The 26,860-nt window shown below is 29.2% G+C and overlaps 5 protein-coding genes across 10 annotated transcripts; 3 read left to right on the forward strand and 2 right to left on the reverse strand.

Annotated features, from left to right (window-relative positions):
* Window positions 1–659: 659 nt before the first annotated feature.
* On the forward strand, window positions 660–9,518 carry LOC108775362 (uncharacterized protein MAL13P1.304). The gene is made up of 8 exons (XM_018541691.1): window positions 660–707; window positions 1,665–2,007; window positions 2,084–2,346; window positions 2,454–2,558; window positions 2,686–2,811; window positions 4,306–4,683; window positions 4,843–6,023; window positions 6,225–9,518. The coding sequence occupies exons 2-8, from the start codon at window positions 1,676–1,678 to the stop codon at window positions 9,516–9,518; spliced, it is 5,679 nt and encodes a 1,892-aa protein (XP_018397193.1). The 5' UTR covers window positions 660–707; window positions 1,665–1,675.
* A 456-nt stretch (window positions 9,519–9,974) lies between these two features.
* Window positions 9,975–14,065, reverse strand: Rexo5 (RNA exonuclease 5). Its single transcript, XM_018541777.1, has 11 exons — window positions 14,039–14,065; window positions 13,888–13,938; window positions 13,600–13,759; window positions 13,356–13,525; window positions 12,432–12,678; window positions 12,129–12,327; window positions 11,679–11,904; window positions 11,225–11,369; window positions 10,912–11,162; window positions 10,446–10,833; window positions 9,975–10,301 (listed from the first exon to the last, which is right to left on the reverse strand). The coding sequence occupies exons 3-11, from the start codon at window positions 13,723–13,725 to the stop codon at window positions 10,014–10,016; spliced, it is 2,040 nt and encodes a 679-aa protein (XP_018397279.1). The 5' UTR covers window positions 13,726–13,759; window positions 13,888–13,938; window positions 14,039–14,065; the 3' UTR covers window positions 9,975–10,013.
* Window positions 14,066–14,609: 544 nt separating this feature from the next.
* On the forward strand, window positions 14,610–16,266 carry LOC108775405 (60S ribosomal protein L10). 4 transcript variants are annotated; one of them, XM_018541759.1, is made up of 4 exons: window positions 14,610–14,635; window positions 14,778–14,824; window positions 15,388–15,693; window positions 15,883–16,213. In XM_018541759.1, the coding sequence occupies exons 2-4, from the start codon at window positions 14,802–14,804 to the stop codon at window positions 16,211–16,213; spliced, it is 660 nt and encodes a 219-aa protein (XP_018397261.1). In that variant the 5' UTR covers window positions 14,610–14,635; window positions 14,778–14,801. The 4 variants fall into 4 exon arrangements, with proteins under 4 accessions (XP_018397261.1, XP_018397263.1, XP_018397262.1 ...); XM_018541761.1 differs by having other exon boundaries at window positions 14,611–14,635; window positions 14,796–14,824; XM_018541760.1 differs by having other exon boundaries at window positions 14,616–14,631.
* A 389-nt stretch (window positions 16,267–16,655) lies between these two features.
* TfIIFbeta (transcription factor TFIIFbeta) lies at window positions 16,656–18,635 on the forward strand. Of its 2 annotated transcripts, XM_018541838.1 has the most exons (7): window positions 16,656–16,743; window positions 16,826–17,128; window positions 17,449–17,600; window positions 17,658–17,747; window positions 17,882–18,006; window positions 18,071–18,214; window positions 18,314–18,635. In XM_018541838.1, exons 2-7 carry the CDS (start codon window positions 16,980–16,982, stop codon window positions 18,467–18,469), a joined length of 816 nt encoding a protein of 271 aa, XP_018397340.1. In that variant the 5' UTR covers window positions 16,656–16,743; window positions 16,826–16,979; the 3' UTR covers window positions 18,470–18,635. The 2 variants fall into 2 exon arrangements, with proteins under 2 accessions (XP_018397340.1, XP_018397339.1); XM_018541837.1 differs by having other exon boundaries at window positions 16,656–17,128.
* Window positions 18,636–19,090: 455 nt separating this feature from the next.
* LOC108775375 (mannose phosphate isomerase) lies at window positions 19,091–24,988 on the reverse strand. 2 transcript variants are annotated; one of them, XM_018541715.1, is made up of 7 exons: window positions 24,912–24,988; window positions 24,402–24,707; window positions 20,511–20,841; window positions 20,137–20,452; window positions 19,746–19,913; window positions 19,479–19,675; window positions 19,091–19,384 (listed from the first exon to the last, which is right to left on the reverse strand). In XM_018541715.1, exons 1-7 carry the CDS (start codon window positions 24,986–24,988, stop codon window positions 19,181–19,183), a joined length of 1,599 nt encoding a protein of 532 aa, XP_018397217.1. In that variant the 3' UTR covers window positions 19,091–19,180. The 2 variants fall into 2 exon arrangements, with proteins under 2 accessions (XP_018397217.1, XP_018397216.1); XM_018541714.1 differs by lacking the exons at window positions 24,402–24,707; window positions 24,912–24,988 and adding an exon at window positions 21,394–21,431.
* Between the last annotated feature and the right edge of the window lie 1,872 nt (window positions 24,989–26,860).

Genomic DNA, 26,860 nt, shown 5'->3' on the forward strand with positions numbered 1-26,860 from the left:
TGCGGTTACAGGTAAAAAAGACTTTATACCCTTTCAAAGTTTTTCTTTAGTAGTAGAGAAATCTGAGAGATGGACATCCTAATCTTTTTTATGTACCTCATAGGGTAACGTCCACATTTTTATGATTCTTTTTTATACTACTTAGACAAGGACGAACCATCAAAGTTGATTGTTTATCTTTGTCTAATCCACATAATAGTATGTAAGAAATCTATTTGTTAATGCCTTTACAATATTTGACTTTAATTACATTGTTGAAATTTAAGAATAACACGAATATAGGTATTCAAATTGTAGACGAAAATTGTTAAAATATGCTGGCCAATCAAAACACGACTGTATCATGTCGCGACTTTTACAATATGGCAGATAATGTTTCGCGTTCTGATTGGCTGTAGAAACGTATGTGCGCAATAGCACACCTGAGTTTCTTCCGCCATGACAGATTCTCTTCGTACATCTTTTATTTTATATCTATGGTAATCGTTGTCCGTTGTAGTTCGGGTCTTTTGTGCCAATGGCTCGTCCGCTCGTGGAGTTCAAATTCGTGTAGAAGCAAGTAGCACGTGGTTTCAGTAACCTTTTTTCCTCTGTTTAAAATTGTTCTTTCCGTAAAGCATTAGTCTTTTGTCCGATATATGATTAAACGATCGCGAAGATGTCACGTTCCATAAAAGATTCGGACGATGACTATGAGCCAAAACCAAGTACGTATCGCTTAATTTCTTCTTAACAGCATGTGCACGAGACAAAAAAGCGCCGGTTAGCCGACTCGGTGCTAAAAGAGTTTTACCATTTTTTTCGTTGTCCTCGATTGTGCTGTAATACAAATGCGTTGTAACTTTGTTTTTTCTCCTTTTAGTCTCAATGTCTTTTTCGAGATTATTTCTATTCTTGCTAGAATATTCTCACTGATCCGAGAACCTCATCTGGTTTTTTTCTATTAACGATTTCGATCTGTGATAATACATATGTTTATTAATTTAAATAAATTCCTTCTTTTTAATTCTTGATGAATTTATATGGACGATTTTTTAAATTTATCGGTTGATTAATTGTTTTGTGCACAAATGAAACTTACAGAACGAAATTACGTTTGCACACGATTGATCAATCAATAAATTCAGAAATTCGCCGTATGTCACACATTTCGAAATGCAACAATCTATTGAAAAAAATTATTTTTAGTTTTCATATAATTACTTTTGATTTTAGCAATTATATGTGTGTGTATAATACATATATATGTATATATATGTGTGTGTGTGTGTGTGTATGTAAATTTTTAACTTGTAAAAACAATAACCTAGAGAATTCTGTAATGTTTATTTTGATTATCTATTTTAAACATATAAATAAATATCTATTTATTGTATAACGAAAGAATCTAATATATAATCTTCTAATTATTTATCTTCATAAGTATGTTAATATAAAAAATGCTAAAATTCAAGAATGTGTGTTATCTTTATTTTATTTTGTTTGTCTTAAATATCTACTTTGTTTTAGAAAACGTGTCATCAGCATATTACTTGTCATTTTATCTTTATTTTATATTTACTAACTGATGAAATGATACAATAGTGCTGATAGCATGCTTCCTAAATATGATTAATACTGTTTTTAAGTTTTTGATTAGTTTAGTCTTTTGTTATTTCTTGTAGCTATTGGTCGTATGCAGACTCGAATGCTTACTGTACAATCTGTGGTGCATTCTCCGTTACGCCGCAGCAGCAGAATAAAAAAGAATAAATATTCACCAGGTTCTGAAAGTGATAGTAGTATGAGCAGTGTTCAAACAACTCAGAGTACTAGAATACGAACAGCAGCTATGGATTCTACTACTTCGGATACAAAAAGACTACGTACTAGAAAGAATTCTGTTTCTTCAGAAATTGAGATTGACATTGATGTCCCACGAACACCTGGAAAACGGACTAAAAGACAAAGCTCAGGTTCTGCAAGTCTGGTTAGCACACCAACCAGAATTAATACTCGAGCAACCAGGTACTGTTATGTGTCAATATTTATATTTAATAATACATGAAAGTTTATAACCAATGTAATCTTGTATAATTATCAGTAAGCGTTTTATACGTGCTGGATCCGAAGCAACCTCACCATTGCCAGCAACTAGAATCACACGTAGAACAAGAGCTAAGTCTACTGAGTTGGAATCTTCGACTAAAAGTAAAAGCCGATCTAGTTCACCAGCAAAAACTCATAGACAAGCATCTGTGTTGCCATCAGGTTCCCAGATTAAACAACAAATTGAATTGGATGATCGTATACCTTATATACGATTGGATTCTACAATAGTTGAAACTGATGAAGTTTCGAATTCCGGTATTAAAGATATATATTAGCAAATAATTCTATGATCCTCGATATATATGTATATTATCATTAACATAGATCATTTTTATAACAAATTTGTTTTGTAAAAAATTCAGGAAATTCAGATTCTTCGCCTCGTCAATCATTATATCAACGTTTACATCAAATTAATAGAAAACTTCAAAGTATGATTAAAGATGAAGTTGAAGATCATAGCAATGGTGAGTAAATGAGTAACAATAGTAAAATTATTAAAATAATCTGAAATTAATTATCTTAAAAAATCTACACTATTTTATATTACTTATATATTTATATTAATTTTATGATTCCTTTTTATTTCTATAGAAAAGATAGAGACTTCAACTGATTTGTCAAAATCAAGTGAAACACTTCAATTGTCAGAGAAAAAAGATGAAACACAAACCGAGGATATTACTGGAGAAACAGCAGAGAACACAGAGAATACTTTCGGTAAATAAAATTAAAACTTTTGTTTAAATATCAGTATTAGAATTAATATTACATATTTGCAATATTAAATCTCATAGGACTGTACATGTGAGAACACAATTATAAGAAATAATACGTTAAACGTTTCTTAAACGGGATCTTAAGTGCTTGTATAATTTTGTGTGAATTTATGTACTACATATACATGTATAGTTCTGTAATCTGCACGTCGAACTGATTTTTCGGTCTTGAAACGCAAACTCCACTGAACTACCGCAGTAATGTCACAAGTTAAATTGACGAACAATTAACAATTCGATGTTCTTTACACATCTAAGATTACAGATATTAATATGTCTTTCAACATTATTATAATCGTTCTAGAGAATTAAGAACTAGACTATTTAAGACATTTATTTTCTATAGATTACATTTTTCGTGATCACTTACATGTATACAGTTAGGTCTTCTAACTCTGATACGTCGTCTACAGTATATGGAGAAAGAAATAAGAGTTAGAAATTGACCACTCAGTCGAATAGAAAGAAGAATGATTGTAATTGATCGATTTCTTATTCTTATTTCTTGCACCAAGTTTACTCTGCATATTGTAGACTTTGAACATTACTTATAGGTGCAAACGCCATTGAAGCAGCGTTATTGCCAAGAAACCCTCTTGTGCGCATACTTAGCAATCTAAAGTTTACGTGTTTCCAGGAAGTGATGCAGTCATTATCGAACATGTTATATAATACAATTTTATTATTTATTCTAATCGATGATTCTCTCCTGGGCCAATTTTTTCTTTTGTTTATAAAACTCATTTTAATGATTCTTCTAAACTTTGAATTATTCTTACCATTTTCATCATATCATAGAGCACGTCTTTCTAAACGATCTATCCTAATCCCTTTTGTGTATAAGTAGATAGCATTTTAATCCTATTTTAAGATCTATTTATCTTTTTTATCAATGAGGGCAAGAATAAGCATAAATAATCATTTATAACGTCAAAATAATTTTAAATCTTAAACACGAAAATGTTTTAAATCTTATACTACGATTATTATATCACTATGTATAAAACAAACTCTTTAGGGGTCTTCTTTTTATGATATTATTATTAAAAAATCGCTTATTTGAAAGAAAATTGCTATGAAGATACTGTTATCTACTATAATACCAAGTCATTTTTTTATTTACGATTGGCTCAAACTATTGTAATTTATGTTGATATTAGAAATATTTCAAAAAATTTTTTGAGAAAATATTCTAGAAATATTGAAAAATAAAATTTGAGAAAATAATCCGTTTTTTTTTTTTAATTCAAAACAAGCAAATCTTCTCTTAAGGACCAGTTGTTCTCTCCTCGGATAAACTATGTGATAATTTATCTAATGGATAAACAAAAGAGTAAAAACATACGAATAAGAAAGAGTTGAAGTTTATCAAAAGATGGAACAACTTAATCTAAATGACATAGGATAAATTATAATTTATATATGTTTGTTGTAGATGAGGTGCAAAAGAAGTTTGAAAAAACTCCAACATCCAACAAGAGCACAAATGAAGGATTTTCTGCCCACTCTTCCCCAAATGATGAAAATTTTGCAAAAGAAAACGCAGAAATTGTTGAAAATCTTTCAGATATAGATAAATCGTTACTCGACATGCGTGATACAACTAAAGAGACAGAAGTTATGTCTAAAGATTTATCAGATACTTCTATTGAGGAGCAAAAAAGTGATAAGGAAAATCATACCTTGAATATTATTAGTGATGTAGCAGAAAAAATTATGCAGTCTAAGGCAACACCTAATAAATCTTTTACTTCGCCTTCTATGAATAAATCATTAAATGAGGAAACTAAATCTATGAAAATAGAAAACTTAAGTAAAAGGCGTCGCTCAAGAGAATCAACAGAAGTCGTAATTAAATACAGCGATTTGTCAAAAGAAACTACTGATAGCTCTCAAGAAAAAATGGATATTTCTATAAAATATACAAATTCAAGTGCAACAGAAAAAAATATTTTGTTATATGACAGTATAGAAATAATTGATGGAGTTACTAACAAAGATGAAATATCAAAAATTGAAAATGCAAATACATCTACTTACAATGAGGATGCAATGGAAGTAATCAACAAATTAGATAAAACTGATAAAAAAGAATGTACTGTTACAGATGACAAAAATTCTAACAAAATTAAATCAAATAAAGTAGATAAAACATTGCGTTTATCTGCAGATCTAATGTCAAAGCAAATAAGTGATAGTAACGAAATAAAATTAGTGTTAGAAAAACAAAGTCCGCATCGAAATGACAACGAGGTTTCGCCGAACGTAGCACACTCCAAGTCTAATCAGTCAGTAAATTTACAAATTTCTGCTGACTCAGCTATTGTAATAGATAAACAATCAGCTTTAACTCAAGATGAGATAATAGACAGTACCGATTCTGTAGAACAGGATCAGGAAAATTTATTGAAGTATGATACAGAATCGACATCTAATATTCTCTTGGAGACAAATAATTCTACACATGATGACTCGAATGATATGATAATTCAAGATAACCAATTTACTGATGTAACAAAAGCATCTAAAAAATCTACAATGGATATATTATTCGACAAAACAGATTCAAAAGATGTTTTGTCAGAAAAAGTGAAACCAAATTTAAAACGGAAGAGTACAGATAATTTGGAAGGAGAAAAAGAAAGTTTACAAACGGAAACAACTCGAAAAGATCAAGAAACAGTGAATATCAGCGATGATATTTCCGATGATGACGATGCCGGCATTAATTTATTCCAAGATATCCCTGCTGACAAATGGAAGGAGAAAAATGATGTTAACATTGATTCAGTGCAGTCTACCTCCCAATTAGTGGAAGAAGTGGAAAATGAAAGTGAAGCTGAAAACTGTCTTATTTTGATAAACAAAAAGGCATGGTTGGCGGCTGAAACAATAAAAGCAGTAAAAGAAACGGAATCTTTTGAATACGATTCCGATGACACTGTATTATTAAAGAGTCGATTAGACGCGTCACAAGCGAATTGTGATATTGAAAAATTAACCGCCATAGATGAACTTCCATCAGATACTGATCTTAACAAAACAAACGAAAAACAAATTAAAAAACAAAAATCAAGAACTATGAAAAGACTTGTGTCCGAAATAGATGAAGATATTTTTGAATATGCAAAAGACGAAGATAATTTAATCTCTGTTGATAAATCTTTAAATGAATCCAAAACAGCTTTAAATCGAACCAATGATCGATCTATTTCCAGATTAAATAAATCAGAACAGTCAACAAAAACAAAAGGACGATCTACCAAAGAAAATAATGAATCAGATAAAGAAATTGAAGATGATACAAATGAATTAAATAGAAGTTCATTAATAAACAAGAATAATATATCTTTACAAAAATTAACAAAACAAAGAACATCATTAAATAAATCTTTCAAAGGTATATCTAGTTCAGAGAAAAAACTTGATGACACAACCGCAAGTACTACGAAGAAAAAATTATATAAGAAGAAACATTCCTTGGATCAGTTGAATGAAAGTACGGATGATAATGCAACCGAATCTGATGAAAGGAATGTATCAATTGAAGGTTGCAGTAAAAAGCGTGAAAATACATCAAATCGGTCTATGGATCAGGAAACGAAGAAAACAATACAGCTTTATGATGATGAAAGTGATAATAGTGATATAAGTACAAACATAGTAGCCGCGAATCTTGGATTTAAAAGTTATTCTACAATAGCAAATATGGGATCGGATAGCGATGATTTTAACATTCCAAATATATTTACACCAACAAAGAGTGAAAGCAGTATTAACGCTAATAGTATTGATTCTGATATTAACAGAGAATACAACCTGGATGGAACGGAAGTAAAACTTTCTGATGATATAGCTGCTGATGAATGTAGAGCTTCAGAACTAGAATTTTCAGATTCTGATGACAACGGTTCAGATCTTGCAGGTTTTATAGTTGATGACATTGAAACAGAAAATGAGGAAGAAGAACATGACAGTAAAGAAGATAATGACACTGAAGTAGAAAATGAGGAAGCAGAAAATGATAACGAAGAAGATAGTAAAGATGTTGATTATGTTGTACAAAAGGAAAAAGTGGAAGATGAAAAAGAGGAAGCGAATTTTAACACGGAATTAAATATCGAAAATAAAAACGAAGACAACGAAGATGTACAGAAAAAGGATGCAACAGACAAAGACAGAAACGAAAATACATTCATCTTAATGGAAGCTGTTTCTTTATACACCAATACTTCTTCTAAACTGTCCAAAATTGATGAAAATGAGAAAAAATCTATCGACCATGTTTCACCTTATAAAAGTGAGACAGAAACAACACAAAACGTAAAAATGAAGAAATCTAGTATGAACAGAAATGACGAAACTATTTTAGAAGACTTGGTAAATTCAGACTTGTCGATTAAGAAGAAAAAGAAGAAGAAATCCCTTATGAAAGAAAATGAAACTGTTTTATCCGACACTTCTAACTTAATTTCTTCATCGTTTAAGAAGAAAAGAATGCTGGATCCACGATATTCAAAAGATGTAGCTGAACAAAATTTCAGTGAACAATCAAATGAATTCAAATCATCTGCAAAATCGTCGAAATCACGCGTGTTAATGGACTTTAGTACTCCAAAGCTTAACACCTGTAAGAAATTAGAACTTGATGAAACATTTGAAACAACTCCGGAAAATAAATGTAATAAATCGAGCAATAAGATTAAAGCAACACAAGATATTTCAGTTAAGGATGTATCAAAAAAAAACCTTACATTAAACGAAGACATTAGTTTGAAGAAGTTGAACGATTCAAATAAAAAGAAGATATCAAGCAATTTTTCATCCATCTTGTTGGAAAAGTTAGGAGAGACAAGTTGTTCAAAATCATCTAAGATAGAATTAAGTAAAACAATGAGCATAAATAACGAAACACCAAGGTTAAAACATCTTAAGAAAGAGAAGTTAAACGAAAGTGCACCAACTAAATTAAAATATAATACAGAAACCAATTCATCACAGAAAGAATCATCCGCAGAAAAAAATATTAAAGAAATAAAAATAAAAGAGAAAAATAAAGCTGAAGTACCTGATTCGATAATATCATCTAATGATAATATTATACAAAGTTGTAAAAAAAAACAGAAAAAACGTAAGAGACAAGAATTATCAAATAAAAATATCAACGATGAAATTTTGTCTGAAGACATAACAGAATTAAATGTTCCTAAAAGGAAAAAAATCAAGCTTATTCAATCAACTGTTGTAGAGGATAATATCTGCAAAGATACATGTCAGATTAATAAGAAAAAGAAGAAAAAAGATAAAATAAAGAAAGATCTTACTGATAAAACTTTATCTGAAAACGCTATAGAAACAAATATTTCTAAAAAGAAGCCTGTCAAACTTGCTCAATTATCTATAGAGGACAATACTCGTGAGATTACAAAACAAGAGGTATTAAAGAATCATATCATTCGTGAAGTTTTGTTTAAAGAGTTAATGAAATTAAAGAGTTTAAAAAAGAAAAAACGTGATAAACTTATTCAGTTGCCCATTGTAGAGGACAATATTCGCAAAGACGTAGGTCAGATTAATGAGAGAAAAAAGAAAAAGAAAAAACAGGATACATCAGAGGAAAGTGTTGTAATGGTTAAACCTTTATCTACAGATGTTACAAAAATAAAGATTCCTAAAAAGAAGAAACTTGCTAAACTTACTCAATTATCCACAGAAGATAATATTCGTGAAGATACGTGTCAAATTAATAAAAATGATAAGAAAAAGAAACAAATTAAGATAGTTGAGAATACAAATGTAAACGAACATAATATGCTTCAAAATATTCGCGAGAAGAGAACAGAGTTATCACAACACAAAAAGAAAAATAAAATCATTAATAGTTCAGAATTGAATTTACTTACAGCTAAACAAGAACAGCAAGTAAAAAAGAAAATTAAACAGCAAGAGACAGTGGAAAGTATTGAAACTTTGCAAACAGAGAAAAAGAAGAAAAAAAAGAAGAAAGAAGAAGAAGAGAAAAATACCTTGCCAGTAAAAATTCCAGTTTCTAAATTAAAATCTAAACAAATTTTATTGCCTAATAAATTACGATTAAAAAAATCTGCATTAGGTATAAGCGAATCAAAAAATGTATTCTGTAACACTAAAGAATTAGATAAAGCTATTGATGGTACAAAGATGTGTATTAAAGAATCGAGGCCTAAGAAGAAACGCAATCGAAGTGAAGATGTCGAAAATGCCCTTTATATGAATGTGCCCACGAAGAAACCAAAAAGAGAAGTCAAAGAAGAAAGTAAATCGTTACCAAGCGGTCTGAACCGACTTCCAGACGATGTAATTGAGAATCTTGCGGATGTGCCAATGAAAGTGAAAAAAAGACAGAAAACTTTGCGAAACAAGAAAAAAATTGTATCGTCAACAACGACGAGTAAATCAAAGGCGACGACCGCTGATTGCGACAACACGTTGAATACTTCTGATTACACGACACAATTTCATATAGTAAACTTGAAGGAGACTAAGAAACAATCGTTGAAAGGAGCTGCCGCTGCAATTTCGTTCAGGCAACGTGTTCTCAATAAAAATAACAGAGAACCAATTTCAAGTTATATGATGTTTCGCGAGAAAATGAGTCATGCCAAATAATAGATCATTGATTGTATAAAGTATATTTTATTCTCTAAATGTGCATAACATACTTTAATGTTTTTTTAAATTTTAAGCATGATGAAAAATTTGTACAAGTTATGTACTTATAATTCTTTATTTTATTATGGTCTGACACATTTCTCGAAAATAATTCTCAGATTTATTAAGATAATTGTTATTAGGATAATCTTAGTTTTATATTTATCATTGCATTACTGTGTATTTCTATATATAATAAACTGTTCAATTCATTGAAATTTATAAAGTAAGAAATATCTATTCCAAGATGCGCCATAGAAATAAGTATGTTTCATGAGAATAATAAATAAGTAGAGATTACAAAATATATTTTTATTAACAAAAATTTGTACAAGTACTGTTTGTCTAAACCTGACAAGTTCTTTTAATACCAGTGTATCCAATATTAATGAAATTAATTTTTTTCATGCACAGCTCAAGACGATTAAATAATTCCAACATTTTTTTTTAAGCTCATACAATAATATCCGACGATATCTCTGTTTTAATATTTAAGAAACAAGAACCGTTCGCTGTATTATTTTGCCCACTGAATATCACGCATGCAAGACTGTTTATTGCACTATATTGCCAAACTTTGTGAATCCATTTGTTTACAGTACGAAATGTTTTCTCTAACTGCTCATCTTTCAATTGTTCTTCTTTAAGCTTCACATGGCACAATACAAAAGCGTGCTCCATCGCTATTTCTGAAGTTCGATCTACAGCATGTTCATTGCTATCTGCTATCACAAGACGTACCTACAGTTATCGAAAATCAATATTAAATTAATGAAAAACAATTTCGTCTTATGTCTTTCCAACTTATGTTTTAGTTTCTTGATAAATATAAATGTTCGTTTAAATCAGAAACGTTTTATATATTGTTCGTAGATGTATACTAACTTGATCGTCCTTTGCGAAACTTTTATCGTCCATGACATTGAGAGAAGAGTTCGTTAAATACTTGGAATATTCGGATATCACTTCATCATTGCCCACAATAGCAGCAGTGGTGCCTTTATTTTTCGTTATATGACTGAATATTGACGTGGCGTATTTTTTTATTTCTGTTTTTTGCAATGTCCGCTTTGTAGTCTCCATTTTCAAGATTCTCATACTGCGATCACCAAGCAATACAGCGTCTCCGTAATTCACACTGTTCGCTAATTTTAACTTTACCAATTTCAAAGAAGCTTTTGAATCTTCTGTTGAACAATGTCCATCTTTATTGTCTTGAATACTCTCACCGAGAAACTCGCGCGCCAAAATCTGCAATTTTGTTTTCTTATACCTGTGTTAGATAAGAGAGCATGAAATGAAATTACCTATATTTACTGATATATTCACTATACTAGTTATTTTATAGTACCTTTCCCCGGTAAGATTAAATATTACAGAAGTATCGATGATATAGGGATGCATCATTTTTAATGTATGCAAATCAGAATTCAAACTTTGTCCTACAAGAATCGCGTTTGGAGGAAGTAACGTCCTCAGTGTCTGCTGAACATCGTGCAGTGTAACCGTAACATCATCTAACATATCTTCAGTAATACCACTGTACCGAGTTAAGTAATTCGTTATCGCATTTTCAGGTTTCACTAAGCTGTCGTAAATAACCTGTAATTGAATTGATTTGCATGTTTTTATCGCCTAAAGGATAAATATATAATTGTACTTACATTCATATCCTCATCTACGATACTTATTCTAGTGAGTTCAAGATTGCCACTTGTTGTTAGACACATTTCGCAGTCTAAGCCAAACATTGGTGATGTTGATGTAGCCTCTTCATAAACATCTTTCGTTAATATATATGAACCGTATCTAAAATTATATTAACTCATTAATTATAATTTTATATTCAGAAAAATTTAATCAATATCTGTCCTCGTTGGAAAAATTTTACTGAAATTGTTCTATATTTGAAAATGATTTTTAGCCATATTTTGGCAAAATTTCAACATAAATAAATATGAAAATACACAAAATTGCATACTTTACACAGGAAACACATAGATGTTTCTAAATTAATTTTTCAATTTTCTAAACAAAATTGTAGTATTAAATTGTACTACTAAATTCATCTCATTTACAAAATTGTAAAAAAAACTTTTGAAAAAAATAGAACCTTACCTTTCTGCTAATGTTCCTTTCAGTGGTACAGGATAGTTTTCTTCCACCATCTGCCATAACGATAAAAGCAACTTTGTTCTACAAAATTTATCAGTTGGTGGTAAATTTTCATCGATATTTTTTGAAAATTGTACATCGTTTTTTACTGAATGCATTGGAAAAATACTTCTTAGCAATTTTATGACATTTCCATTTGTTTGCAAAGCAGTTTCTAAGGAACCATATTCTAGAAATAAAATTTTTTTTCATGTTTTGTCATTACAGTATATATTTTTATTGATATTAGAAATTATTATGTCATAAAATTGTACTACTATATATTTTATAAATATATGTTCTGACTAATATTCAATTAGAATATTTTATTTCATATAGAAAGAGAGTAGATTTAAAAATATTCATTTTAATAGAAAATGTATTAGATATATTTTACTCTAATATTATACATACGTTTAATTAATTTATCGCTTTGTGTTCCTGTTAAAGGAACAGCTGCAAGTTCTTCTGTTATGGGTGCACCATAGACAGCTGGCGTTATCACTTCTAAACGATGCTTTAAGTTATGTACTATGTGTGGAAACATGCTCTCATAAGCCATAAAATGATATGAAGACAAACCTTCAAGGACAATAACTACAGTATGGCTTATCTTTGGAGAAAATTATTTAATTAGAATTATTAAATATCATGAATTAAACTATCTCTAAAGTACAGTACTGCTTGAAAGTTTTATACTACATTAATCAATATTACTTTGTTATACTTCTCAAGTTTACACCATCTTGCTGGTAAGTAAGGAGAATGATGTCCAAGTAATGAATACAACAACAAATGCTGTATATCGCTAAGAAATATTGGTATCCTGTTTTTCAAGTTTTTAACATCTAGAACAGCGTTCTCGCCAACTGCTTTGAGAGTGAGTCTTGGAATTGCTTGAAGTCTCTTCTTACGTTTTCTAAGTTCTTCTTTCAAATTCGCATATTCTTCGCTATCACTTAATCTGTACACATATACATACATACATATGTACACTAGTGTGTATGTACATGGGTGTGTATACATATATATATGTATAGAAGATAAAATATATGTGAGAATCATATCACAGCAAAAGTAATGAACAATTTTTTATAAATTAGGATTTTTTATGGAAAAACCATGTACATAATATAACTTTATCTACAGATTTTGTCTCAGTAAGTGTCAAATAAACGCAACAAATTGATTAAATTAAGATAATAATAGACATGTAACTGTAAATAAAACTGTTAGGGTATGTTCAGATTATCAAGTTGAAATTCGAGCCAAACTTTGAGCCGCAAACATTTTGGTAAATATTTGTTAAGCTGTTTGGCAAAAAACAATGAAAGTTAGCTGAAAAGTTTGCTTGAGTTTTAGTTTGATAGTCTGGATATACCCTTATTATAATATGCAGGAAATACAAAAGTAACGCATCACTATCTTTGAGGGATAGCTAGAAGTTCTATCATAATATTCAATTCAACATTCAAGCTTCTAGAACAATAACTAAATATATAAAAAAATTAGGATTATTTAGAAAAGTAAACAAAAGTTCATATATTAAGCAGATGTACTTAAAAAAAATACTAATTTTCAAACAGTTATTATTCATTACTTCCGGAATATGACTCTATGTATAAATCTCTATAAAATTACCTGGGTTTTTTAGTATTCTCCTGTAATTCTGGCCCATCAGGAATATTTTCTTCCTTACAAGCTTCTAAACATACATTGTCTAAATTTTTTTCACAAGTTCGTTTACGAGAATTATTTTCTGCTATATTGTTGTCGTTTAGATTACTAAATTCATCAGTGGTGGCTACTGTCTAAAAATAATTTCATAAAACTAATCATAAGCTATAACAATTGTTTCAAATTATTCTTGAATTTTAGTATAAACCTGTTTCACAGCTTGTAGTTTTGCTGCTTTATCTTTGTCATTAAGTTTTGCAATTTCCAAAAATGCTGCTATCTTTGCTTTCTTCTTTTCCAATCGCTGTAATTGTTTTGTCGTACGATCCTTCATAATTTATCGCTTTATGTGGATTATTAATGAGTTGCTGTAGCAAATAATATATACATATAAATTTCATCATCAAATTTGTCTGAAAGATATGTATAATACTACTGTAGAGTGTAGATATCTATATATAATATTTACAGTAATTATTCAGAAGTCACTTCTCACCTTCAATTTCAATACAATTATTCGATGTGTTTTCACATAAAATGAAAGAATCTGGAGCAATTACGTTTTGGAGTAAATTATATGTATTCAGTTCAGCTACACTAGCTCAAAAATATGTATTTGCAGAATTATTTTAACCAATTAACATTACCTGTTTAAAAGATTCAGCATTATTGTGATTTATCGGTATATTAATAACAATAGCACGATGTAAATAAATTAAACAAACGTATGTAGGTACATATGAAAATGATACACAACGTATATAAATTTTTAGGTTAGGAAATGCACAATATTGCACATTAATTGCAAAAATATATGATCTGTCTTGCGTTCACGGTGTTAAAACTCGGTCCGAATTGGTTCGAATTCTCGGACCGAAAAATGTGTAGCCAATCAACTTGCCATTTTGCCGTAAAAGCTAATGTTGATTGGCTACACATTTCTGGATCCATGCAAAATATGGTTCATTTACATGTACGTACTATTATATTTTCAGTGTGTTATAAAAATTTTTATTTTTAAATAAAATATAGTTATTTATTTATCTTCGTTTTGCTTTTATAAAAATTAAAATTTAGGATAATTTAAGAGAATTTTTTAAACTCAATCTAAAGTTAAGATGTGACAAAAGGTTGACAACTCTGCCTGGAGAATCTCTTTAACCCAGTGTAGCCACTTTACCAACTTCAATGCGCCTATCTTTTTTTCTTCATTTTTTCTCGTGTAGTTACCTTTACTTGGGTTGGTGAGAGATATTACATTTCTTTATATTTTTCTATTTTCTTTTAACATTCTAATATACATTTAAGTGTTTCTAAACATGCTAGATTCTTTTTGAACTATTCTCTACACGTTGATTTATGTATTTCAAATGTTTCTTTATACAGATTTAATTTAATTGGCAGGTTAAAATGGGACGTCGACCAGCAAGATGGTATGTAATGAGATTTTTAATTCGCTGAATATATCAATTTTAAATATATATTTTATTAATAAATTTTGTAACATTTTTTTCGATATTATATGGTATTTTAATACAAAGGATATTCACGAATGTGTTATATTCTATATATATCATAAATATTTTTAAACATTTATCCATATTTCAAATAAAAATTTGCAATTATGTTACATGATGATAAAAATGCATTGTAATTCTAATTTAATAGTACAATTTTATTAATACAGATTCTTAATATTAAAATTTAATATTAAAGAATATTAAAATGCATGAAACTGATTCTACAATGAGTCAGTAGTCCTTAGATAAGTTTTATCGATGAATTGATGAAATTGGCCATTTAGCTAATTTGTACGATTATATGTAGGAACTAAATTTGACTTTATTTCTCATCAAGCTAAATGACTTGTACAATTAACAACTCATAGATGCAAAAATTTATAGTCACTTATTAGAGTTAACTATTGACTAAAAATTTCTGACTATTAACTCATTACAGAATCAGCATAATGTTACATTTGACAATCTTTTTTTAGTTATCGATACTGTAAAAATAAGCCGTACCCAAAATCCAGATTCTGTCGTGGTGTGCCGGACCCAAAGATCCGTATCTTTGATCTTGGAAAGAAGAAAGCATCTGTTGAGGACTTTCCGTTATGTGTGCACTTGGTGTCAGATGAATATGAACAACTTAGTTCCGAGGCCTTGGAAGCCGGACGTATTTGTGCTAATAAATACATGGTAAAGAATGCTGGAAAAGATCAGTTTCATATTCGTATGAGACTCCATCCGTTCCATGTCATCCGTATCAACAAAATGTTATCGTGTGCTGGGGCTGATAGGTATGTAAGATAATAAAATTTTTATTTCTCTTAGAAAGATATGTATATCTCTTAAAATGGAGTACAACTTTTTTACAACCGTTTGGAAATTATTTTATTTCTATATATAAGAATTCTATTGTATCATAGTGATAATAAATTGTAAATATACTTATCTATGAAAATACTGTAATTCCAATTATTTTACAGACTACAAACTGGAATGAGAGGTGCCTTTGGTAAACCTCAAGGTACTGTAGCCAGAGTACATATTGGTCAGCCCATTATGAGTGTGCGTTCTTCTGATCGTCACAAGGCAGCTGTCATTGAGGCTCTGCGACGTGCCAAGTTCAAGTTTCCTGGTCGCCAAAAGATTTATGTGTCGAAGAAATGGGGTTTTACGAAATACGATCGTAACGAATACGAGGAACTGAAAACTGCGGGTCGTCTTGCTCCAGACGGTTGCAATGTCAAGTATCTTCCAGAACATGGACCACTTGATGAATGGAAAAAGTTCAGGAAAATACTTGCTGCAGCTTAAATAAAATGGAACATTTTGAATATGAATTGAATAAAATGTATAATAAAAAAAAACGAGTATATATTTATTAAAGATCCTTGAATAATCGACGATATAATATTTAGAATCATTTCCTATTTCTACATAAAAGTTCGCACTAATAACGGTTCTTACTACATTTCGAAAATCTGTAAATTAATGTGATTTTATTGAAGAATGATTTATATTTAAAGAAACGAATAAAAATTAGAAATACTCATTATAAAAAAGTATTTCAAGCAATGGTAAATGTGAATGCGTAAGTTTGACTATCAATTTGACATGTTATCAGCTTTAGAATCTAAGCACTAAGCAGGAAAGTATATCTTATACCACTGGCTTTAGAGATTTCAACCAAGAATGGATTGAAATGGATATACTGTGTAGTTGGCATCTACTTCTTCGGTAGAGGGCAATACTTGTGGTTGTAGGAAAAAGGCCTTTTATGTCTTCTCTCAGGAGTCTGTGCATATTTCATTATTCCATTAGATCGAAAGAGATAGACCAAACAGGTACAGAGTTCTATCTGGTTCTATCACTTGTATCGTTTTATCCCTTCATGATTTTATCTTTGTTTATTAAATGTCAATTAAGGAAAACGTTGTTCGTGGAATGCAGCCCCACTATGGGATCGCTCGACACTAGCTCCAATCTCCAATTGTTATTTTAGCGGTATGTGAATTCACGTGATTGTGAAACTGTACCTCTGTATATCTGAAAACGTAAACGTTAAAAAAATATAACAAAAATGTCCGCGAATACCACGCATACGGAAAGAGAATTAGATTTGAGTAATGCTGGTCGTGGTGTGTGGCTTGTTAAAGTGCCTAAGTATATAGCTAATAAATGGGAAAAAGCGCCTGGTAATATAGAAGTCGGCAAATTGAAGATCACCAAGTGAGTTTATGTTTATTTAAAAGCGAAAGTATTTCTTTAAAAGATAGAGTATTTCATCTTTAATATGTAATTCTTTTTAGTTCTATTAAAATTGATTTTATATCTGATTTTATGTTGCTATTAGGTTAATGCAATAATGATTTTTTGTTTTTATGATTCGATTAAAATAACAAACAACTACTGATTGATAAAAAAAACTGTTGATTGATTAGTTTCTGTGGAATAAGTGGTTTTTAATAAAATAGAATAAAAAATTATATACAAATTGTATATATTAATTTATGATTGATTTAATTTTTATTTTTGTCTATTTTCTCTAGAAATGTTGGACAGAAAGCTGAAGTATCTCTTAAACTATCAGAGGCTGTCTTAGCATTGAAAGAATCTGGAGAAGGAGAAATACCAAAACAACATAGGCTAGATGTCACGACAGTTACCAGACAAATGTTAGGAGTGTTCTCTCACGTTGCCCGTAAGTTTGATATCATTTTCAACATATTTTTGAAAATAATTGCTATTAATTTTACAGCCTCCACAAGCTCAGATGCAATTGTGCCAGAAACAGAAAAACTCTTTATGGAAGGAAGGATTGTACAGAAATTAGAATGTAGACCTTATGGTATGTATTTTAAATGGTTGTCCAAATACATGTGTGTGTGTATATATATATATATATATATACATTTAATTTCTTAAAAATAAGTTATGTTAAAGTAAAATAGAAATAAAATTTATAAAATAAAATTTTTTCAGCTGATAATTGTTATATGAAATTAAAATTAGAAAGTATCAAGCGAGCGTCTGTACCACAAAGACAAGTTCAGCAGTTAGATAGAGTTGTGCAAAATTTCAAACCTGTATCTGATCACAAACATAATGTAAGCATTTTTATTAATTTTTTGTCATCAAACTGATTTTTGACACATAGTTAACATTTTATAGATCGAATATGCTGAAAAGAAAAAAGCAGAAGGAAAGAAAATGAGAGATGACAAAGATGCTGTGCTAGATATGCTTTTTGCAGCATTCGAAAAACACCAATATTATAATATAAGAGACCTTGTAAAAATCACGAGACAACCTATTGTAAATATATTTTTATTTTTATATCTTTTAGAAAATATGTAGTTTATTTTAGAAATTACAATTTTTGTTCTAATATTAAATATCATACAAAAATTTCAGGTTTATCTAAAAGAAATCCTCAATGAAGTTTGTAATTATAATTTAAAAAATCCTCATAGAAATATGTGGGAATTAAAACCAGAGTATCGACATTATAAGGAAGAGGAAAAGTCTGCAGAGAGTACAAAGAAAGGCAATGAATCAGAAGATGATTGATTTATTTTTTATATAGATACACACGCGCACACACATACACACGTTTTTTTATTTTTTAAAATATAGTCACTGTATAAAATAGTTTTCGATGATATAAAAACAGTTGTGATTGTTACGACTTTTCACTTTTGAAAAAAATCATGTACACTAGTAATTAAAAAATTTGACACCATTATTAGTGTTTAAAAAAAAAATTCCCTGAAAATTTCTGAATTTTTCAAGTATTTCGTCCAAAATTCCAAGTAAAAGAATTTTTTAAATACAGCTTTAAAATAAATTGTAATAAAATCAATGCAAACAAACTATTATATATATTGAAAATTAGTACAAGAGATTTTACCAAGACTATATACACATTTTTTACAACTGGAGCTCTAAAATCTACAGGATAATATATATATATATATATATATATATATGTATACTTATTGCTAATTGATTGTTGATTTTGCATCAGTAAAGAAAAATGATCAGAGAAGCAATGTTTCTAGAAAAAGATTTCAAAGTAAGATTCTATTTCAATTTCCCTGATTTTCAAGAGCAAAAAAGGAACTAAAGAAAACAATCTCTGAAAATTCCAGATTCTTCCAGGTAATAAACATCTTAATTGTACATATTAAAATTTATAATTTTGAATATATGACTGCTTTAAAAGATTAATCATGTTTTACACTATACAAGTATTACCAACGTTTGTTGAATTCTGTAGCCTCAAACATTTGAAAATGCTTGAAACATCAGCATAGGATGACAATCACATAACACTTTTATCTCCACTTCATCATTGGCAGGAATAAACAAAACGGAGCCGCGAGAACAAATCTTGGAAGATATTTTTGCTTTACCATTCACTATTAAAAGAATACTAGCCGAGTTTCTTGGTTTTAAATTATAAGATGATTGTCCAGGTGGTAACTGCGAAATATTTAAGATAAATATACATCCAATACAATCAAATGTAATAAAATCATTTATAATTACTTTAATATCAAATGATATTAAAACTCACAGTGATTTTGGCGACTGCGAATTCTGAAACTGGTGGACGAAAAACTTGAGTAAACGTATCTTCCCGAGATGGTTGAATCTTTTCGATAGATTTGCATTCAAATGACAGTACTTGGATTAAAGTTTCTATATCTTTCGGTTTTGGTGTAAGTCCAGCTCTTATTACATTATCCGAACATGCCATACATTCTATGCAATCTGAAAATTGAACTAAATTAATTCGTTATATTTGAATACAACGATATTAAATTCGAAATCTATATTTTACCGCCAGATAGATACGCATGAGGTACGTTTGGTCCAATGTATATTGCTTCACCTGGTAGCATCGTCACGTAATTAAACAGATATATTGTAAAACAGCCTACATCTCCAGGGTAATCATTGTGCAAACGCTCTAACAAGTCGGCTTTAACCAGTTGTCTATAATAATCGTCTGAGGGCACACACACACAACTACACATGATTATACTTTCTAACAAAGAATTCTTCCAATGAGGAAGAATGTAAAAATAGTATTCAATAAATTGTAGTATTAAGAAAGTTATTTAAAAAAAGATATTGCAAAATTTATTATACTTTTTTCTGACATAATACTATTTTGTTGTACCTTGATTTATTGAATACATATGTCTTGCGTTATATATAGAAATTGTTACCTGTATTCTCTAATCTATCTATCAAGCTTCTTAATTGCTGTGCCACTTCATTGGAATCACAAGTCATAAGACTGTGGAAACTCTGTTGCAAAGCATCACTGACCATAGAATCATCTGTTTGAAATAAGCGACGAGAATTAGTTTCTCCTATGACGGCGAGTAATTCTGGTATATTATTCACATAATCTTTTATTTCATCGATTGGACGGAATCCACACAGCGCTTCAAAAGGACACAAAGCTATAGCTAGTTCCGGTTTGTGATTCGGATCTTTGTAGATATCTGGATATAATTTATGCAGCTCTTTTGCCTTTGTCTGAAAACTCACAAATCAACTAACGTACCACTTTCATGTTTAACAAAAAAAGTATTACCTTATTCGGATGTACTTGAATGGATAAAGCTTTATTTATAGACAAGACTTTAAAGAGAAAAGGCAAATTGGAGCAAAACGTTTGTGCAACATTGTTGCCTAACGCTTCAGTATTTTCCTGAATGTATTTATGCAAGGGAATATCTGTATCCTTAAGATATGATGGACCATTCTCGTGAGTACCCATCCATAATTCTGCATAAGTTTTTTGTTCATCCACGACGAAATCAGCATTGGCTGATTTTATCAAAGACGCAACAATACTGTTCATACCAAGTTTTCCCCAAGCATATGTTTGAACTGTACACTTGAGTTCCATTTTAAAGAAATATCTACAACAGGAAATAAATATGTTTTAAATATCTAGATAAAATAATATACATATATTTTTTTATATGCAATATAAGTAGCTAAAAATTATTTCTTGTTTTAACGTTTCTTTAATAAAAATTTATGGAGAGGATCATTGGAAAAGAGAGCATTCAAAAAATATATTTGCCTTAAAGTGAATCAATAATTCTTAATAAGCACAAATCGAAAAATTAATATAAAATTAGTGATAAAGAAAGGTCAGTGAGAGTGACACCACAATTATTGTCATCGTTTAATATTTTAATGCTTAATTTATATCAAATCAATATATTCTTTATATATATTAAATTGATTATTCGAATGTTTCGGCTTATTTTAAGTCATCTTCAGCGATAATTAATTAAAAAACAGTGTAAAAACGATATACACTTTCAATAAAAATATAATAGGTTCTACAATCTTTTCAATGTGATTATTGTGAATTTTTAGTCCACTTAATCGTTGTGACACGGATAAAGTTAGCGGCACATGATAACACACGATGCTTGATTGATAACTGGAAGCGTATGTACGTTTCATTTAACATTCACACGCTCGCATGCATTATTTTATCCTTGTTTAATGTTTGATGACAATAAGGATGAAATGGTACTCATGAGCGAATATTAAGATCTACAATAGATGTTTGGCTGCTTCTATATCGCAACTTGCGTAAGCGTAATTTGCGCTGTATGTGAAAACAACTTAAGCCTTAAGCATTAAGAAATGGACAAATCATAATCTATTAAATAATATGGAATTGCTATACACTACTAAACAAGGTAGTGAACATGGAGAGATAACTTGACATTTTTTAATTATTTCTTGGAAAAGAAACTATTGAATATCAATACGTCTTTAAAATTTCGAAATCTTTGGACCAACCAATCACATTCAATTGCTACTAACGTATCTATATACAAAAATACGTCGACGTCGTATGTATACGTCGACGTTGCAAATACGTTTATAATTCTATATAATAGGCCCGTTCTTTTTGCCTGCACTGTCTAAACTGGTGCATACAGTGCAATAAGTTGAAATGAAACAAACAAACGTATATCTGTTTCATTTCAACTTATTGCACTATGTGCACCACAGTACACCAGTTCAGTAAAAAGAAAATACTTCCGCGTTTCACAAGCACAAATCGTATAAATAATCGGAGATTGGATAGATCCGGTAATTCTACTACAACATGCGTTAATCAATATCTTTAAAAAATATATGATAACGTAAATGCAATTGTCAAAGTATAATTTGTAAAATATGGATTTAATTACAAAGGACCAACATGCAAAGATAGAAAACGGTAAGTTATTGTTTATTAATGTAAATTATTATCGATTTAATAGAAAGCAATATTGTAGTAGATTTAAAATTAATAATTGTGTTTTCTTTTAGATTTCTTTTCACCAAAACACGAATGGACTTGGGATAAAACATTTTCAACCTCTTCGATTAAATTATCAGACAATAACTTAAATGTTATTTTTCATCCTGTATATAGCACTGGCACAGCTGTTGTAAAAGGCAACAAATCATTGGAAAAAGGAAGGCATCATTATTGGGAAGTTTTAATGGTAACACATATCTATGGCACTGATGTAGTAAGTTTATTTGACATCTTGTTGAATCTGTATTGATAATTTATAGATATACATACATTTTCAATATGTATCACTTTAGTGTACGTGTAATATTTATTGCTCTTGTATTAGATGGTTGGTGTAGGAACTGCAAATGCAGAGCTTCATAATGCAAGTGAGCATTTTTGTGCTCTGCTTGGACGAGATCAAGAATCTTGGGGTTTTTCATATAAAGGTTATTTACAACATGATGGTAAGACATGTAAATATGGGACAAGGTTTGGTCAAAAAGACTCGATAGGGATACATCTCGATGCGTGGACTGGTACATTACAATTTTTCATAAATCGAAAACCATTAGGTAAATAGTAAAATATTTAATCAAATATTCTTTTTATATAAAGATATAATTTTAATAATTTTTTAATTCTCTTTTTTTTGTAGGTGTGGCTTTTACAAAATTAAATAATGTTATACTTTATCCATTAATAAGCTCTACAATGGCTCAATGTGTAATGAAATTAACATATAGTTGCTCAATGCCAGTATCTCTGCAAACCATTTGTCTAGCAGTCTTGTCACCTTCACAGAAGTTATATTTATATAAAAAATTTCCTGGTTTGCGTTATCTTACTAATAATATCTTTGCTGATATTCTACAAAAATCTATTGGTAATTTGAATAAATTATGTTCTTTGTATTTTAAATATGTCTATAAATGAGCAATGTGCATATAAATAATTCTATTTATATATCAACAGATTGTGATAATGAAGGAGACATTGAATATCCTGCAGAGTATATTATTCTAGATGATTTTGACTATGCTCTTGTAGGATTTGGAGTAAAAAAGAGAAAACCATTGAATAATACACAAGCCTGTGATAAAAATTTAGAAATTTAGAGATTATTCTATGATTGTATGTGTATGTACATATGTCTATAAACATAGAATAAAAGATTTTTTATATTAATGTAAAATGATGTATAATGAACTATTTTTAACTTATATTTTCAAACAATCATCTTCAAATTTTTTATTAATACTTTTTAGCGCATTGGATATTAAAGATATAAATTATATCAAAAAATTTATTTTATCAAAAAGTAAATATTTCTTTATACATTTACACACATTTTTATAGTTATTGTCATTTCAATAGCTTATAAATTACGCAAAAAATTTGTTGCTAAAAGGATGTCATTTAATATAATACAATTTTTTTTATAAAATTAGATAAAATTGTTTTACATAACTTAATTATTTGTGAAAATAATTCCATAATAATCATATATCCTTGAGTGTTTTTGCTTGTACTAAATTATTATCATTGTTTTTACGCTTTTGCTTTTCAATTGGTTTAGATTTAATATTGATTTTTGTAGAAAATACAATAGCTTGTGCCCATCCAGCTAATGGGCCCCACAATTCTCGTAAATAATTACTTACTTCAGTATGAATTTTTGGTGTAACTGTCTTTTGTTTCTTTAAGTGTGGTAAATAATTTGCCTGTGCTATTTGGAAAATATGAGTATCAACAGGTATAGCATCTAAATGGCCTAGCGACATTAAGCATATGCAATCGGCAACTTTGGGACCAATTCCTGACAGAGTCATTAGTTGTTCTCTGGCAGAATGGTAAGAAACATTCTCCCTTTGTAAATTTAGAAGCCAATCCTTCCCGCCCAACGCTGATAAACGGTCTGCTGTATTAACTATGTATGCAGCACGATAGCCGAATTTTTCTCTTTTTAATATACTTTCTACATTTTTTTCTTTCAGAGCTTCTATCGTTGGAAAATCGTAATACTCTCTATCTTCAATTGAATATATTTTACGACCAAATAATGAACACAACTTTTCAACCATATTTGATATCCTAAAAAAAATAAACATTTAGCAAAAGCAATATACAAATTCATTTTTACTATACAATTTTTTAAAAATATACCTTAATATATTATTATTGGAGCTACAGATAAATGAGAATAAATTCTCTACAACATCTTGCTTTAATATTCTAACAGCATTATTTTCATCTAAACACTTTTGAAAATGTGTATCTGCTTTTGCCCATTGTTCATAATGTACTTTTAATGGTACTGATAATCTAAAATACTCAGACAGAATATTATCATAATTTACTGAATCTTTTAAGTGTCCTTGTACGGTATATAACAGATGGGTTTTATTTTGAGACAGAGTCCAAACGGACCCGTTAAAGATACCTTTGTATCCATTGTCGCAAGCCGTCCATCTGAAATATAGTTATTAGTGTTTTAAAATTTTGAAATTAAATTTAAAAAAGACACACTTAAAATTTACTCACTAATAATATACAATATATTAGTCTAAATTGTTGAGAACAATTATATATATAAATTAATTTTATGAATTATATGTATAACTATATTGATTGTATAACTACATTAATTTAATGTTCACATATTTCGAGCATTACCTGAAACTCTGGCCACCGTGCAACGTGAGGGCAAGATTCAGTTCAGTACACAGACAAGGTATACTGCCTCGTTTCATTCTCGTATAATATAACCGTTATAACCTCGCTCAAACTCAGTCATTTAAGTGATTAACATCTTATTGCTAACCTCATATACTTTTTTTCTTTAATACTGAGTATGTCGTATTATAAGCACGGTTTTGTATCAAAATGAATTAAATAAATTAATAAAGTTTTAATAATGTTCGTGACAAGTGTGACAATGGAGTAAATCCTAGTCAGTCAGATCACAGAGCATGTGGCACTTTCGCGCGCAAATGTAAACAAGCGTGATCGATCACGTGATTATTTTAGAAGATTCGTGAATCGTGTATGCATCTACCGTGGTAAGGGCTGCCGTAACAATAGATCTGCAATGCTTTTTGTGACTGAACTAGTGTATGTACACTTTTAGAATAATATATATTTAATATTCGGCGAAAACGAGAGAGTGCAGTTTAGTGTAGGAATAAAAAAACAAACCTCTAATGACCATAAGATGTAAAACTTAAGCCAATGAGCCAATCGATATTGCTTTAAATCTACACGTAATCTGACGGAAAATAGATAGTAGTAAACTCAATTATTCATAAAACGAATTCCGATCGGTTGAAATTTCTATTAACATTAGAAATGCAGGTAAAATTAGTATATAGATGTTGAACATCGCAAATATATTGACCGTGTAAAAAGTTAATTGTTGATTTAAAAGTAAATCTAACAGATTTATTTATCGTTAAAATAAGTGATGGACTTTTCCGGAAATTGAATTGAAAAGCGAATAAAAATATATAATTATTAAATAACAAAATTTGACTTTATTTCGTTTTAATTTATAGATTATAATTTTACTCTTTTAAACAAAGGTTCAGGAAGTCCATAGCTTTTAGTTATATTAACATTTAATTTATTAAATATTAAGAATTTTTTTTTAGAAGCATGAAGAGATGATTTTTAACTTGACAAGAAAAACTCAAGGTATTTTGAAAAATTTGTTTGACTTAATTATTCTACAATTTCTCCATATATAGGAAGTATTATGAATTGGTATAAAATATTATTAGAATAGAAATCGAAATTATTTTTGACCAAATCTAGATTTATCTTGTATACATAGTTTGTAACTAATATATAAATACATATGCATACTATATATATATATATAATTTTTCATCAAAAATTCTAAGCTATCCTATATATAAAGCTTAACTTCACGATCCTATTAATTTGTTTACAGTTTGCTAATAATATTTAAAAGTTAACAAATTCTATCTACAAGTTTAACATAACTTTGTATGTATACATAAAGACTGCCAATACTTATAACGGTGGACTTTCTCCAATTAAGTTTTTAAGTGTAGAAATATAAGAGAAAAGAAATAAATTAATACAAATATTTATTTAAATTTCAATAAACATTTTTAAAATGTATACGAATATGAAGATCGAATTTTTATGTACTTTTATAAAACATGTGTATGTAATATAATAAATAGATATATTATAAAATATCTTATACTTGTTAGGAAAACAAAGGCAGCTTACTAATTGTATTTATTCAATTTTGTTAAATATTTGGAAATTGATTATAAGATATAAATTAGTAGAACAATACATACAATCCTTTCTTCGTTTCTAATATCATAATTTAGGATGTCTAACGTATAAGTATAATTATATAATCGGCTGATTTAATATAACAATTTTCTTTATCGAAGAGACGAATTATGATGTACCTATTGTCAATCTTTGGTGATATATAATTTCGTGATTTACCTAATCGACTTGATTTTCTTTCTTTCTGTTTTTCTTGACATATTATAAGTATTCGACAAAATATTACACATCCCTGAGAATTGCTATTGACATCTCCGGAAGAAGAATACTTCATTATTTCTTTATGACGATCT

The sequence above is a fragment of the Cyphomyrmex costatus genome, unplaced genomic scaffold (genome assembly GCF_001594065.2).
Source record: "Cyphomyrmex costatus isolate MS0001 unplaced genomic scaffold, Ccosl1.0 scaffold30, whole genome shotgun sequence".
NCBI classification, from domain to species: Eukaryota; Metazoa; Arthropoda; class Insecta; order Hymenoptera; family Formicidae; genus Cyphomyrmex; species Cyphomyrmex costatus.